Source organism: Pipistrellus kuhlii, unplaced genomic scaffold, assembly GCF_014108245.1.
Source record: "Pipistrellus kuhlii isolate mPipKuh1 unplaced genomic scaffold, mPipKuh1.p scaffold_m20_p_12, whole genome shotgun sequence".
NCBI classification, from domain to species: domain Eukaryota; kingdom Metazoa; phylum Chordata; class Mammalia; order Chiroptera; family Vespertilionidae; genus Pipistrellus; species Pipistrellus kuhlii.
The window spans coordinates 51,715,978-51,729,496 of record NW_023425427.1 but is presented as its reverse complement, the minus strand read 5'-3'; the positions used below and the strand labels follow the sequence as shown (position 1 = coordinate 51,729,496).

Here is a 13,519-nt window from a genome sequence, read left to right as displayed (position 1 = left end):
AGCATCATAATCCCACGTTCAAAAAACTTCTGGTTTTTATTAGCAAAAAACTGAATCAGGTACGATTTGACATCATCATCATTATTGAAATTTTTACCATTCAAGGAGTTTTGTAAAGATCGAAACAAAAAGTAATCAGATGGTGCAAGGTCAGGACTATATGGTGGATGTGGCAAAACATCCCAACCAAGCTCCATTAATTTTTGCCGAGTGACCAAAGATGTGTGTGGCCTTGCATTGTCATGATGGAATACAACACCTTTTCGATTTGTCAATTCGGGCAGCTTTTCTTCAACTGCATTGTTTAATTTCGTTAGTTGTTCAATGTAGACATCAGAATTGATCGTTTGGTTGGGTGGTAAGAGTTCAAAGTAGACAATTCCTTTGTAATCCCACCAAACTGATAACAAAACCTTCTTTTGATGAATATCAGCTTTTGATGTTGTTTGAGTTGGTTCACCTGGCCTGCTCCACGATCTTTTCCGCTTGATATTGTTGTAAACAACCCATTTTTCATCGCCAGTTATCAGTCATTTTAAAAATGGATCATTTTCATTACGTTTCTTTAGCAAATCGCAGCTGCTAATGCGTTGCGTTAACTGTGATTCTTTCAGTTCGTGAGGAACCCATGTATCGAGTTTTTGAACATAGCCAAGTTGTTTTAAGTGATTTTCAATGCATGTATGTGATACATGAAGCTTCTCTGCAATCTCATGTGTTGTACTGTGACAGTCCGAATTGATTATTGCTTTGATTAGGGCGTCATCAACTTCAACTGGACGACCAGAGCGTTTTTCATCTTTGAGTGAAAAAGAACCAGAACAAAATTTGGGAAACCAATTTTGACACTGCCGTTCTTTTAAGGCTTCGTCACCATAAACAGCACATAACTTTTTATGAGCTGACGATGCGTTTTTCCCTTTGCGGAAATAAAAAAGCAAAATATGACGAAAATGTTCCTTTTGATTTTCCATTTTTCAATGAACGCCAAACGAAAACTACAAAACAGATCAAAAAACTTTTTTTACTGATTAACAGCTGAATAGCCAACTATCAAATAACAAAATGTGTTTTACATTTGTACTATGTCTGCAAACCTAAAAATTCAACTGAAGCCATATATGTGTGAAATCCGCAATTACTTGGTTGCCGACCCAATAGTATGTGCTGATGGAACATTTTTTCAGCAAATACATTCTCTAATTTGAAGTCAGTAGGAGCTTTTGATGTGAGATGTCAGTGAAAAGAATTTTATCATTTTATCATTTGCTGTAAGACAGTGAAAGCTACAGATATTTAATAAATACGGGTAAAACGGATTAACTTGGTGATGGTAATGGGACCCACCATCTTGGAGGATGGCATACTGACCTATGACAAGGGCACTAGTTTCAGGGCCTATTGGCCAGAGTTCTAGGCATAGCTTTGCCCTAGAATCTTGCCATTGTACCTGGAAACTTCCCCTTTCTGGACCTGATTTTCTCATCTTCTAGGATGGGGAGACAGAATGAGATCATCTCACATGAATTCCTTGTCATCAACTCTGAACCTCTGTCACCTGTCATATCAATCTCAGTTAGGGATTGCCTGTCTCTGCTCCCCCTCTCCTGCCCCACATAAAGGTGTTTGAACATATCTTGTGCCATTCAGATTTGGGATCCTCTAGGTTCTTTTTCTTAGTCTCCTCCTTTCATGCTCATCTCCCCCGTTCCCTAGAACTATAGGCTTTGCCTTGAAGCTGCAGGATAATTTGCCTATACTGAGGGGTTATATGGCTCTCCCATTCTTTCTACAGGGGAAGCTTACTAATTTGACTGTTACATCATTAAACACACACACACACACACACACACACACACACACACACACACACACACACTTAATGCTTCCCTTGTTGGAGAAACTATGTCAGGAGTCCTGTAGAATGCCCCTCATTTTGAGGTTGATGCTTCCTCAAGGTTTACTTAACTTGTTTCTCTACCTATTGTATCTGTTTTAACAAGCTAGATGTTGAGAACTTACTAAGATGGCGACTCAATTTTCAAGAAGAAAAATTGGGTCCTTTTCAATTTGAGTTCATACTCAGCATAGTTCAGAGCATCTGGCCGGGTCATCAGCTTCTCTTCTTCCTTGTTCTGCCGGAAAGCCTCTTGCAGGCAGTTTGTTAGAATAAGAGCCCCTGCTGATCCCAGCCCTTGGTGTGGGGCCTGTGTTAACATGAACCAGTTTCCTTCCACCTCCTTCAACTTCGGTAGAAAACTAGCAATTGCTCAAAATACCTTGAATGCTGTTGGAGAAAACCTGGATTTGAGAGGAATCATTGAGAACTGAGGGATGTCTCAGCCTTAGACAGGGAAGGTCATGTCCACAGGTTAAGTTAAAGCGGATTGGGCATGACACGAACCCATTTTTCGTCCTCAGTACTCTCCGAGAGCAGGGTAGTTTAAGGGAGATTTCACTTTGTTCCAGGCTTAGCATGAAGACCACCAGAAAACAGCAATTTCTAATGAGTCTTGTTTTATGAACTGAATCTCCAGGTACAGTGAAGGGGCCGTGGTGAGAGCCGGGGTGTGGGGCACGTTCCTATCTCCCTATAACACATTCCTTGCAGTTTAGATGTGGTGTTTGAGGACCCACCAGACAGAGCAAGGGGTGTTCAAGATGTGAGATTCCTGGAATTGTCCAGGAATTGGGAGAGGCAGAGCAATTCTCCTTTCCCCCTGGGCCAGAAATTTCAAGGCACACTTGGCTTTCCCTTTAGATCATTAGGTAGAGTCAGACCTTCCACCTCCTGGTTGGCTCATTTCAACCCACTCTGTCTTCACAACCCACACAGCTTTGAGGGAAACCCTCTGACATTGCTGGATAAGGAGGCACAGGGTCCCACCACAACCTTCTCCGCCATCCCTGCATCAGAAATGCTGGATGGAACTGCTACTCCATTACTCCTGTGTGTGCCAGAGCATGTTATGCTATTGCATTAATGGAGACATGGGTGGGAAGGGCTGCTGACAATAGCTGCGGAGGAGAGCTGTGAAGTCCTTTAAGGAATGGGGTGACTGGTCTCTGGGGACTAAATCCAAGTCTCTGATTTTTTCTCTTTTATCTTATTAGATAGGCTATGGAATAGCAACTTTGAATTTTGACCTTGAGCTGCAGGAATATGGAGACTTTCCACATTCTTTTAGCTTCTGGTTGCTCATTTGTCCTATTCATTACCATTGTAGGTTATAGGCAACCTTCCTGGAGGGTCAGCCACAGAAATTGCTGAGCCCCCGTCATCCCCCAATTCTATGCTTTGATATGTTTAGTCAACAATGAGTAGGAATGACCTTAGGAATTATTATTTTTCTTTTGTGTTTTAACCTTTCCATCATGAATTATTTCTCATTTCACAGTAACTGTTACTTTGGCCCAGCTGATGTGGCTCAGTAGTTGAGCATAGACCTACGAACCAGGAGGTCACGGTTTGGTTCCTGGTCAGGGCACATGCCAGAGTTGTAGGTTCAAGCCCCAGTAGGGGAGGTCATGCAGGAGGGAGCCAATTGTTGATTCTCTCTCATCATTGGATGTTTCTATCTCTCCCTCTCCCTTCCTCTCTGAAACTAATAAAAGTATATTTTTAAAAACTCACAAATGCTATTATACTTTGATGTTCAACATTGCTAAATACTATTATTTGGCAAATACTAAAGATATCAACATGTTAAATTCCTCCAAAATGATGACAGGCTATGAATTCTTTTGCTGACCATTTTGAAATTGTGAAAACAGTGACTAGCTCCATTATGTTGTTTTGCCTGAGTTTTCATCAGCATCTACATTATATATGTTCACAAACAAGGAGGACAAAAGTCATTCAAGTAATAACTGAAGAAAGTTGGTGATCATTTCCAAGGTCAGCAACAAACCTTCTTCCCTCCAGGGGTCCTCAAACTTTTTAAAGTGGGGGCCAGATCACGGTCCCTCAGAGAGCTGGAGGGCCGGACTATATGAACTACTAATTCCTACTGTAACACCTCGGCTGCGCTCACTGCCCAAAAAACCTGGCGGGCCGGATCAGACTCCTCTGCAGGCCGCATGTGGCCCGCGGGCCGTAGTTTGAAGACGCCTGCCTCAGACTCTCAGATGAAAAATATAAGTAAGGAGGCGCCTGAGACAGAACCAATTTCTAACTTGAGACCTGATGGACACAACTCCATTCCTCTTCTGAGTGCTGATCTGGACTTTGGTTTTATCTTTCTAGTGTTTCCCATTTATGTAATTGTTTTGCTTCTTTTTATATTAAAAAGCTACTTAATATTGAAGTATGATTGGCATACAGCATGTTTTTATGTAATGTATACAACTTGATGGGTTTGAGTATGTATACACTAGTGAAGCCAGCAACTACAGTTTATGCCTTAAGACTTATTCATCACCTCCAAAGGTTTCCTCTTGCCCTCTTTATTTATTTTTCACTTATTTCATTCTGATCTGTTGGCATTCTGTTTTTGAAAAGAATCTTTGTAATTGTGGACACCATTTTCTCTTTGTTTTACCATGTTAATTTACTATATTCCAGTCATTCCCTTTGAATATATACAACCTGTAAGCTTGGTAATTGGTATGTGCCACCTCGTAGGGTTCTGTCCATATTCATTTCCTCTATTGCATATGCAGTTCTGGTTCTGAGCAAACAAAGGAGTAAATGTCTGTATATATGGATGAAGCTTAAAAAAAAGGCTTGACTATCAGACATGAATCAAGTGTGGTTTGCAGACTAATCTATTATTTGAGAATATCTGGGACGGCAAGAATTAATCTTGATCATGTTTATTCTTTTAAAAACATCAACAGTTAAAAAAATTGCATATCTATTTATTAAAAATGGTTTGAGGCTGCGATGCAATCTCCTAAATGAAGGAATAAAAATAAGAGCAGGTTGCTCCAGCTAACCATTTTTCTTCCTAAAAACTTGAAATAAATGGAGATCAGGAATGTTAGACAGCTTTACATAAATCAGAGGTCTAATGACATTCCTCATATTTTATTAAGAAAATTTTGATTTGATTTATCTATTTAAGATAACAAGCAAGGTATCCTCTAAATGCTGAAACATAAATTACAAACACGAAGGCTTGATTTATGTTAATGGTAGATAATACGAAGACATGGCAAGTTATCACAGATTTTGCAATATTTCCCGCTTTGGGGGATGGAATTATAGGAAACTACTGAAAAGAGTGCTGCCTTGGGCTCCATTGGCTGCTGAATAGATGATGACTGTCTTCTAAGACATGACATTTTCCCAATGATATGAACTTTTACTTCTATTCCAGACTCCTCCAGCTTTAGTGGAATCTGCTCGACAGTTCTGAGTGTCTCCATGTCTCTGTGATGGATCAGACACATTCAGATCTCTGCCAGGAAGGCATAGGAATGAAAAGAAAAAGTTCTGCTTGGGTAAATGATGTGTCTCTGATCTCTTGGGGAATGGTAACATTTTCATATTCTCCACCTTCTAGACCTTCAGTGACATTGACTGCTAATTCCCAAATTCTGTGGCAATCCAAAATATGCCTTCCATGTACTTTGCTTGGGCTGCTAACTACCAGAGGGGAATCATGTGACATGGTGCTGCAAATTGGCATGAGCTTTTATTTTCTAACCTCAGGAACTTTGTTTGCCTCATACACCATCTCCTGTTCTTTGCATGGCTGCCCTCTTCTGGTCCTGCAGGTTTCACCTGCAGTGTAGTTGCCTCCTTTCCTGCTCTCCCTGTGTAACTCTGCCCACCCTTCCACCCTACCCCCTCATCCGGAGCCTCTTCTTTTATTTCAGGACTATTTGCACTCTTTACAATTCTTCTGTGTTTGTCTGACTTATTGTTTGTTTTCACAACTAATTTTTTGTGCTTAAAGACAGCATCTGTCTTATTGCTTTCGGTAGTAAATGCTTCCTGGCACACAGTAGGCACTCAGGCAGAATTTTTGTACAAATAATAAATAGGGAGGTTGTATTTTTTTTTTAGAAGCATGCCTTAATGAAAAGCACTGCTTTAAATGACCATGGCCATAACCCAAGAGGAATCCTTCTAGATGTCAGGGTGCATATACCTTTCAAATAAATTTCTTACGTGTGGTTCTATAACGTAACCTTGTGCTCTGAATTCAGAACATGTTCAGAGCTATTTTTCTTTAAAAAGATATGTTTTATATTGGTTTCAGAGAGGAAGGGAGAGGAATAAGGAGAGAGAAACATCGATGATGAGAGAGCAGAGCCATTTTAATGCTGGTTCTCACCCTGCCTTTGCCTGCAGTGTGCAGGCTGCAGCTCTGTTGACGCTGTGAGCACACTGGTGTTGGGTGTGGTTCCTGAGCCCTGACTGTTCCTACATCACTTTGGAAGTGAGTGAGTGAGTGAGTGTGCTTGCAAGCCTGTTAGAAGGGTTACCTGAAATCTGTTCTAATGTATATTAAAAAGCAGAAGATAAATCAGTTATACTTTTTAAAATATTAAGCAATTACTTGCTACACTCCTCCTAATCAACTGAGACACATCAGTGGTCATGACATCTGATTTTTGAATTGGTATTTTAGAAATTAGTCCATATTACTGGGTAAAGCTTTATTGTTTATGCAATTTTTGAGGAAGGAGGAAAATGTGAGTTGAGAACTTCAAACCCTACTGAAAAGGAGCTGGTGAAAATGAACTGCAGTGAAGTGAATACTGTTACTTGTAAGGCGATGCCTCTGAGGCCCGCCTTCAATGATAACATAATATACTCATTACTTAAGGGGAACTGTTTGAGTGCAAATATTCGATATCTTGGGCCTAAAACTGCAATTTCATATGGTTCAAACTAATTAATTTGTGAATGTGTTTCATCACCCATTCAAAATGCCTTTGGACATAAGCCATAAGCACTTACAAAAAGGAGAAAAGCAACACAATAGATTTTTGGGGATTCTTTTTTAATTTGGGGGGGATTCTTTTAATGTCTTCTTTCTCAGGATGACTGCTGATCATGATTGCCAACCTTCTCCCGGCACTGCTGTAAGTGTCTTGTCTGGGGAAACTAGGGAAGCCCAGGATAGAGCTGGTCCATAAGCTAAGAGGAGCTATAAGATGCATCCAGAAAATAAAGAGCTTATGCATGATAAATGATGCAGCCTTAACAAAGCTCAGGGGCTTGCTGCCATTATGGTTCCTAGTGTGGCTTGCCATATATGTATTTTGTAAAACATTTTATCTTGAAAAATGATTTTATATTTCTAGAAGAGTTACAGTGTTAGTACAGAGTTTCCATAATAAACTCTCAGCTTCCCTTAATATTAACAAGTTACATTACCGTGGTGCAATGATCAGACTAAGATAAGACCATCGGTAAATTATCATTAACCAAGCTGTAGACTTTATTCAGATTTCCCAGGTTTTTCCATCAATATTCTTTTTCTGTTCCAGGATCCAGCCTGAAATGCCACATTACATTTAGGCTAACAGCGTTCTAATAATCAATGAGACATAAAAGTCAGAGGGAAAGCATTTCTTTCCTCATACTCAGGTCACAGTTGTTATTATTTTGGTATATGCTCTCCCTAACACACTCAAATAAACACACACCACACACATTTTAGGTTCAGATTGCAGACTTCTTTTTGCACTCTCTTTTTAGCATTTAACAAGTCATAAACATTACCCCTTTCTATGAATTAGTGTTTGGAAATGTTTAATGTGTACGTGGGTTTTATCACATGGATATAGTTTAAGCCAACACTGCCAGCTTACTGAATGCTGGTTCTCATTGTTCTCATAAGCAAAACAGTGATGAGTGTAAGCGCATAGGAGCTCTGAGCAGTCCTCATATTTCTGCAGGAGGATCACAAGGAAGAATAGATAATGTGACAATCTAGTGATTTCCCCCTTTTATTATCATTTCTGGTTCAAGAGTAACACATTTCAACTAGACTGAATTTTGTGCAACTGAAGATGAAAATCTCCTCCTGCTGTGGTTGACTTCGTTCCTGGGGGAAGAGAAAGCAGGGTGAGGTCTCTGCCTTTAACCTGAGCCAGAAGACTGAAGTCACTAGGGGTGTTTCCAGCAACCGTGTAAAAACACAGCCTCGTCCCTGAGCCTTTTATAGGTGCTCCACATCCTCAGGAAGGACATTCCAGCCCCATTGTCTTCTGATTGGCGTTGCTTGAGCATTTGCTGTGGTTGTTGTCGACCAGTTGACCATTCTTACTTTCAGGATTTTGCTGCTCATTTGTCACTGAGGAGTCCATAGGCAGCAGACATCAACACCAGGGAAAAAGGATCCCCTGATTGTCCATCCTTCTAGAACAGTTAATTCAGCTGCTCCCAGGACACTAAGTCCTACAGGGACAAGCCCCTGAGCTGCCAATGCTGTTGACTGTGAGAGTGGCCAGGGAACATCTTGGCTGCTGGCTCCCCAGGCTTCAGGCCACAGCACTGGCACGGAGAGCTCCCTGCTGATGCTGGGGCTTACCACCTCCGGGGAACAGAGCCTGAGTAATGGGAAAGTGTGACCTCTGGTGTTCGAGAGGCAGAATCCAATGGAACTCCAACTTTTATTTTATTTTATTTTATTTTATTTTATTTTATTTTATTTTATTTATTTTTCTTAATTTCTTTATTGATTATGGTGTCGCATAATTGTCCTCATCCCCCCATTCCCATCCCAAACCCCTCCCCATGTATGCCCACTCCTTGATGTCTACGACCTCTGATTAGGCTTATATGTATGCACACAAGTACTTTGGTTCATATCTCCCCTTTGCTCCTTCCCTCCCCTACCTTCCCTCTGTGGCCAGACTGTCTGATCGCAGCTTCTCTGTCTCCAGGTCTGTTTCTGTTTCTTCTTCTTCTTTTTTTTTAATCAATCTTTATCGTTCATATTATTACAAAGGTTCCTCATTTCTTCTCCCCTCCACCAGGTTCCCACCCCACCCTCTGCCCTTTCCTCATCCCCCATTGTCCTCATCCATAGCTGCACAGTTTATGTTCAGTCTCTTCCCGCATCCACCACTCCCCTTTCCCCCCAAGAATTGTCAGTCCACTCCCCTCCCTTATCTCTGATTCTATTATAATCAACAGTTAATATTGTTCATCAGGTTTTTAAATTTTCTTGGTTTTTTTTAATTAATAAACTTTTATATTTTTAAGAATAAATTTTAAAATCTAATAATTTTAAACCTTGTTTTTTCTGCCCTGGGAACTGAGAAGCAAACTTGTTTACATGTAAACTTGCCTTAGGCTATCAAAAGGCGTAGCCATTCAAATGACAATGAACACATTGTTTAAAGATAGCTGCTGGCTGGAATTGGATTACCTGTTCTGGGTGGGAAGGGCTTGTCCTCCCTTTCTCCATTGAAATTAAGGAGAAAATGCAGCCTCGTCCTTTAAAACCTCTTTTTGGCAAGAGACCTTAAACTTTCAGAACTTTAAATTTTTCAGATAGTAAATCAATTACTTAGTATTTTCTCAAATCAATAATACCTCCACGTGCCCAAGGATACACTTCACACAAAAAACACTTCCAAATAGATCAACCAACCTCATCCAGTCTCCACACAAGGCACTCACAGATCAACACCCCAGCGCTATAATAACTCAACACATCCAGATCTAAGCCTTCATCACTTGATTCAGCAGACCCTCAAGTTCCCCCCAAAGTTTCCAGCCATGTCTGAGAAGCAGCCCTGGGGCATGGGCAGGCGAGCAGTGAGCTGTTCCAGGCCTGGCTGCTGCTGCTTCACGCCTGGCTGCTCCGGACCCCGCTGCTCTAGGCCCGGCTACTCCGGGCCCGGCAGCTCCCGGTCCAGATCTGTTTCTGTTCACCAATTTATGTTCATTATTTTCCGTAACTTTCATTTTATTTATTTATTTTTATTTTTTACTTTTTAAACTGCTTTATTAACTTTGTGATATTTAGTAAGCATTTTCCATGCAAGTTAATGAAACTCTCCTGCTGACAGAAAAAGTTACAGACTAAGTAAAAATGAAATGTCCAATCAGAAAAATAAAAGGACACCAAAGATTCACCATAATAGGTACATCAAAAAATACAAGTGTCGGGAGCGGAGGGGGGGGGGGGGGGGGCGGGGGGGGGCGCGTTATTATTCTTAACCTCAGCATTCAGGGCATAAGGCAAAACTCATCATGATGGTCATGGTGAGGGGGATCGCCTATGAGAATGCACAGTCTGTACCTCAACTGAAGCTCTCTAATTTTCCTCCTTAGCTCTCTCATCTCCTCTGTGAACCATTCCATATCATCTGCATCTCCATTTACCATATCCATGTTATTGGCAAGCCCATTGGGCACATCCTCTCTAACATCCTGGGCAGGTGGAGCCCCACCCTCTCTAATGTTTCCTCCAGGCTCCTGGACTTCACCACCTGCCAAGGGGTGGGCTTCTTCTTCATTCTGCACTGGAGCCTGCTCACCTTCTTTGCATTCCTTGGGGACACTTTCCATGTTGAGTTTTTTTTCTGCTTCTTTCTTCAGGGATCAGAAGCAGGTTTCCTCTCTTAGCCTTGATATCTGCTGTACCAAAGGACCTGAAGACCTGCAGTGGATCGCGGTCAGCTTCTATAGCTTCCTCCTCCCGTGGGCTACGGGCTCGCTCTCTCCCCTAACTTTTAAACAAATAACTGAACCCCCTCTGAACTCGAGGTTTCTCACCTGTGAATATGAGAACTTTATACGTGCTGTTGTATAATTTGAACAAGATGTGGCAATGTCAGGTACAGTGCTTGACACATATTGTGCCATCAGATGAAATTTGTTAAATGAAAGGGTGGACGAATGACCCACAGATCACGTCGAACACTTATTTTTTTTAAATAACAGTGTGGCTATCTATAATAGAAAGCTTAAGGGATATCAATGCAATGAGGTGAATGTCAACTTCATTTCTTCCCCAGGGTAGCAGAGGACATAAGCCAATTCCAACCAGCTAACATAAAAGGAATTTATTGTTAGGACACTAAAGTCTCTGAGAATTAAAACAACTATCTTCAGACAGGCTGGAGCCGGGCAACTTCAGGATCTCAGAAGCAGAAAAATAGGGAGCTTTTCTCTAGAACTCTGGCATTCATTTGTATTTCTGACCTTTAGTGACCTGCCCTCAGATGGACCAGCTCTGGCTAGGAAGGCAGGATCTTGTGGTACAGGCCTGACTGCTGCGGCCCCTCTGGTATATCAGGGGCAATTCCAAGTCAAGGAGAATGCCGGGAGCTAACAAACCACACATATTTAGATTTTACAAAAAAAAAGGGAGAAGGATAGAGAGACAGAAACATCAATAATGCAACAGAGAAACAGTCTCTATGTCAATCTCTATCTCTCTCCAGCAAACTATCACCATGAGGAAAACAATGAAGGTTTTCATGTGCCTTTTGTATTTCCCCCAACTCCCATACCCCTGTTCTTGTCCCTATGCAATCACTGATTTGCTTCTGTCACGATAGATTACTTTGCACTTTGTAGAACTGTCTATACATGGATCATACCATATGTACTCTTTCTTGTCTGACTTCTTTCACTTAGCATAATTATTTTGAGATTCATCCATGTTACAGCATGTATCAGTACTTCATTCATTTTTACGGATGAATGATATTTCATTGTGTGGATTTACCACAGTGTGTTTATCCATTTACTTATTCATGGACATTGGGGTTGGTTCTAGTTTGGGGCTATTATCCACAAAGCTGCTATGAAAATTTATGCAAAAGTCTTTGTCTTATGAAAATATGTTTTTTTGATTGTTTGTTTGTTTACTTAGAAACAGAATGGCTGGGCCATGTTGTAGATGTATATTTAACTGTTTCAGAAACTGCCAAGCAGTTTTGCAAAGTGGTTGTACCATTTTACACGATCACCAACAAAGTTGAAGACTGCCACTTGTTCTGCACCCTCCCCTACAATTAGTATGTATCCAGAAGTTATTTTTCAAAAACTCTCAAAACTTAATACTGAGAAGATTAATGACTCCATTTTTTAAAAAATGGGTAAAAGAGCTCAACAGATAATTTTCCAAAGAAGACACAGTCATTAGAGAAAGGAAAACTAAAACCACAATGACATGCTTATTCAAATGGATAATATTAAAAAGGAGTTAATAATCTTACATTATTATGATGACCATTTTACTGATGAGAAAAAATAAGGCTTAGGGAAATAGTAACCAGTTATTAAGAGGTATAATTTGAATTTAAGTCTGGGTGCTAATCCTTGCTTTAACATCTTGCTATTCAAGCAACAATCCTTTGAAGGAAGCTTCAAAAGCAAAGGTTGGAAACAAGGGAATTCACTGATTACTCAGGAATGCAGTTTCCATTCCCTCTTCAGACGGGACAGCCTATACCAGTCACAGTGTGTATTATAGAACGTCAAGTTTTGGCACTTATTTTGCCTAAAGGATAAAATTTAACAAAGCATGGCTTTGTTAGATGCTTCTTGAGCAGAGTACTCAAAGTGCAGAATGTCTACCAAAGCTGCATTGATCCAGCAGAGAGCTAGGCCCATTTAACCATGATGATTAATTCTATTCTAGGGGTTTCTTGGCTCAGACAGATCTGAGTTTGAATCACAGATCTACTATTTCTTTCTTTAAAAAAAAAAAGTTTTATTTATTTCAGAGAGAAAGGGAGAGGGAGAGAGAGGTAGAAACATCAATGATGAGTGAGAATTATTGATTGGCTGCCTCCTGCAGACCCCACACTGGGATCAAGCTCACGTTTAGGGCATATGCCCTGACCAGGAATCAAACTATGACCTCCTGGTTCATAGGTTGATGCTCAACCACTGAGCCATGCTGGCTGGGCTCTACTATTTCTATTTTTAAATATTTTTTTTATTGGTTTCTGAGAGGAAGGGAGAAGGGGAGAGAGAGAGAGAGAGAGAGAGAGAGAGAGAGAGAGAGAGAGAGAGAGAGAGAAAGAGAGAGATCAATGACAAGAGAGAATCATATTTTCTATTACTTGTTTTGAGTGCATTCAATAGCTGTCTCCTGTATGCCCTACACCAGTACTTGAGTCTGCAACCCGGGCATCAAGCCTGCAACCCAGGCATATACCTTGCTCAAGAATTGAGCCACACCAGCCACGCAGATCTACTACTTCTTAACTGTGTGATCCTGGACAAGTTACTAACCACTTTGAGCTTTGATTTCTTCATCTGTTAAGTGGAAATGATATTGAACTTACAGTGTTTAAAGGGTTAGAAGGACTATGTATCAATATGTAGAGTATTTACTCCAATATCCTATGCTTAATACATTCTCAAACACTATTACCAAGTCAAAAACAATAATATATAATCCTAATAAGATTAGTGTGTTAAGTTTCTCACTCACTACAAAGCCTAAATAAAATACTAAATCATCACTAGCTAATGTTTGCATCCCTCTGGGTACTTGCTCCTTCACTGAGGAAATGCTAATTGGCCGATAGATCCTGGGGCATTTAAGCCTAAGAGAATTATTAAAAAGTCAGTTAACTATTTATT

The 13,519-nt window shown here is 40.6% G+C and overlaps 1 protein-coding gene across 1 annotated transcript; it reads right to left on the bottom strand.

Moving 5' to 3' along the window:
* Positions 1 to 10,105: 10,105 nt before the first annotated feature.
* On the bottom strand, positions 10,106 to 10,635 carry LOC118716657 (protein BEX5). The gene has a single exon (XM_036434227.2). It carries the CDS (start codon positions 10,481 to 10,483, stop codon positions 10,142 to 10,144), a length of 342 nt encoding a protein of 113 aa, XP_036290120.1. The 5' UTR covers positions 10,484 to 10,635; the 3' UTR covers positions 10,106 to 10,141.
* Positions 10,636 to 13,519: the final 2,884 nt, after the last annotated feature.